We start from the raw sequence: 2368 nt of genomic DNA on the forward strand, positions 1-2368 counted from the left end.
AGGACTTCTTCCTTCCTCTTACCTCTCTATGTCTTTTCTTTACTCCCACCCCTACATCTTCCTTCTTGTTTTCTTTCTCTTTTTTTACCCATTCTCCAGTCGGGTTTCCTGATTAATTAATCAACATGAAAGAGAGAAAACGAGAAATGCAGGGGATGATTAAATTTAATAAAATCAGACATAATTTAATCATGATTAAATAATGAATTAAGGTGCTAACTAAACCTTCTGTATACATACAAACAAACACTCATACAGCCATGCATACACACACTCACATGTGTGTGTGTGCGTGTGTGTGTGTGTGTGTGTGTGCACATGTGTTTAGTATCTGTTCTCTTACCACTTGACAATTGCTGGTTCGTTTACATCCTTATAAATAAGCAGTTCTGAAAAAAAAAATGACAAACAAAATACATGCCAGATTTAAAAAAAAAGAGTACTAGGGCCGATTTGTTTGATTAAAACCTTCCAAACTGGTGCTCCAGCATGGTCGCAGTCCAATGAGTGAAACAATTAAATGGCCTCAAGGAGAAGGAGCTTTTTGTTTTACAATTTTCCATTTATAATCTCAATCAACCAATCCTATGTAATCGATTATATCGATTCAAATATATCCATTGATAATTTAAGTTAATCAAAGTTGGCAGAACCATTAGCACATTGGTCAAAGTATTTATCAGAATTTCTTCTGGTTCTTTACATTCTGAGTTCAAATCTTGCCAAGGTCAACTTTGCCTTCTATCTTTTCAGGGTCAATAAAATAAGTACCAGTCAAGTACTGTTGATGAAGATGTAAACAAACCAACACTAGTTGTCAAGCAATGGTGGAAATAAACACATATGCCTATGATGAAGGCTATTGAATAAGAAACACATGTCCACGATAGTCCTCTCATATCCAAACAATAATTCTGTCCTTTATTTTTTCTTTGACTTGTTACCAATGTTTCTCAATAATTTTACCATTGATGGGAATCAGTAAGGAAGAGAATTTGAACCCAGAATTTAAAGAACTAATGCAGACAACATGGGGCATCTATGCCAAGGCTGTCACGGTTTTGCTAATCCACTGATCAAGACCAGGACATCATATATCCAGAGCTGTCACAATTTTGCTGATCTACTGATCAAGATGTAAGGTACAAGTGATTTCAACAGCATTTGAACCTAGATTGCAGAGAACTGCAATAAATACTGCAAAGACACTTAAACGAATCTGCCAAGTCTGTGCCTATCATTATTTTAGGATTTTTAATGTAGTGGAGCTGGCAGGAGCGTTAGCATGCTGATCAAAATGCTTAACAGCATTTCCTCCGAATGTGTTCAAATTCCACTGAGGTCAACTTTGCCTTCCATCCTCTCAGGGTTGGTAAAATAAGAACTAGTCAAGTAGTTTGGGGCCAATGTAATCAACTTACCCCTCCCCTCAAAAATGCTGGCTCTTCTTCAAAATTTGAAGCCATTATTGTTTCCACATCGGGATCAAAATCATGAGGTAGTTACTTTGATTCCTGGACCAGGCTGTGTGTTGTGTTCTTGAGCAAGACACTTTATTTCACATTGCTCCAATTCACTCAGCTGTAGGAATGAACTGCAACATCACTGATTCTAAGCTGTATTGACCTATCTTTTCCCCTTGGATAACATCAGTAGCATAGAGAGGGAAGGCTGGTATGCATGGGCGACTGCTGGTTTTCCATAAACAACTTTGCCTGGAATTGTGCCTCAGAGAAGAACTCTCTAGGTGCATCCCATGGTCATTCATGACCAAAGAGGGTCTTTACCTTTTATTCCCTTCTTATTTTTATCATATCACATAATGGAGTAGATCCAATGCTCTCGAAGTCAATACCTTTAGGTTAAAATAAAGTGTTTTGGCACATAACAGAATCCCATTTCCAAGATTCCCTAAAAGACAAGAGTTTTGTTTTGTTTTTGTATTTGGTTTGCAAGATTCTTGATGTAAAATCATGTTTAAAGACAGCCTGTTGTATGTTGGGAAGACTGTTGTGCCAATAATAAACACACACACTGATTCTATTTTACTTCTTTATTTTTATTTATCAATTAATTAACCATTTCACCAGGTAACTAATTGATTGTTTGATCAATCATCCAAATAAATCAATCAAACTCCCACAAGCAGCCTTGGAGTTCCCCATTCCAAAAGCTATTATGACACATTCTACATGCTATTAATTATAGATATAACTAAGGCAGGCAGTTGGCAGTGCCATTAGTATGCCTGACTAAATGCTTGGTGGTATTCCATCTGTCTTTATGTTCTGAGTTCAAATACTGCTGAGGTCGACTTTGCCTTTCATACTTTCAAGCTTTATAAATTAAGTACCAGTTGCATACTTAA

The 2368-nt window shown here is 36.7% G+C and overlaps 1 protein-coding gene across 1 annotated transcript in view; it reads left to right on the plus strand.

Moving 5' to 3' along the window:
• LOC106879934 (mucin-17-like) overlaps positions 1-2043 on the plus strand; it is a 45664-nt gene extending 43621 nt beyond the window's left edge. The window contains exon 7 of the mRNA XM_052971893.1: positions 754-2043. Coding sequence (XP_052827853.1) covers positions 754-767 — 14 coding nt within the window. The 3' untranslated portion in view covers positions 768-2043. The remainder of the gene's footprint in view (positions 1-753) is intronic.
• The last annotated feature ends 325 nt before the right edge of the window (positions 2044-2368 follow it).

Source organism: Octopus bimaculoides, chromosome 11 (genome assembly GCF_001194135.2).
Source record: "Octopus bimaculoides isolate UCB-OBI-ISO-001 chromosome 11, ASM119413v2, whole genome shotgun sequence".
In the NCBI taxonomy this organism is placed as follows: Eukaryota; Metazoa; Mollusca; class Cephalopoda; order Octopoda; family Octopodidae; genus Octopus; species Octopus bimaculoides.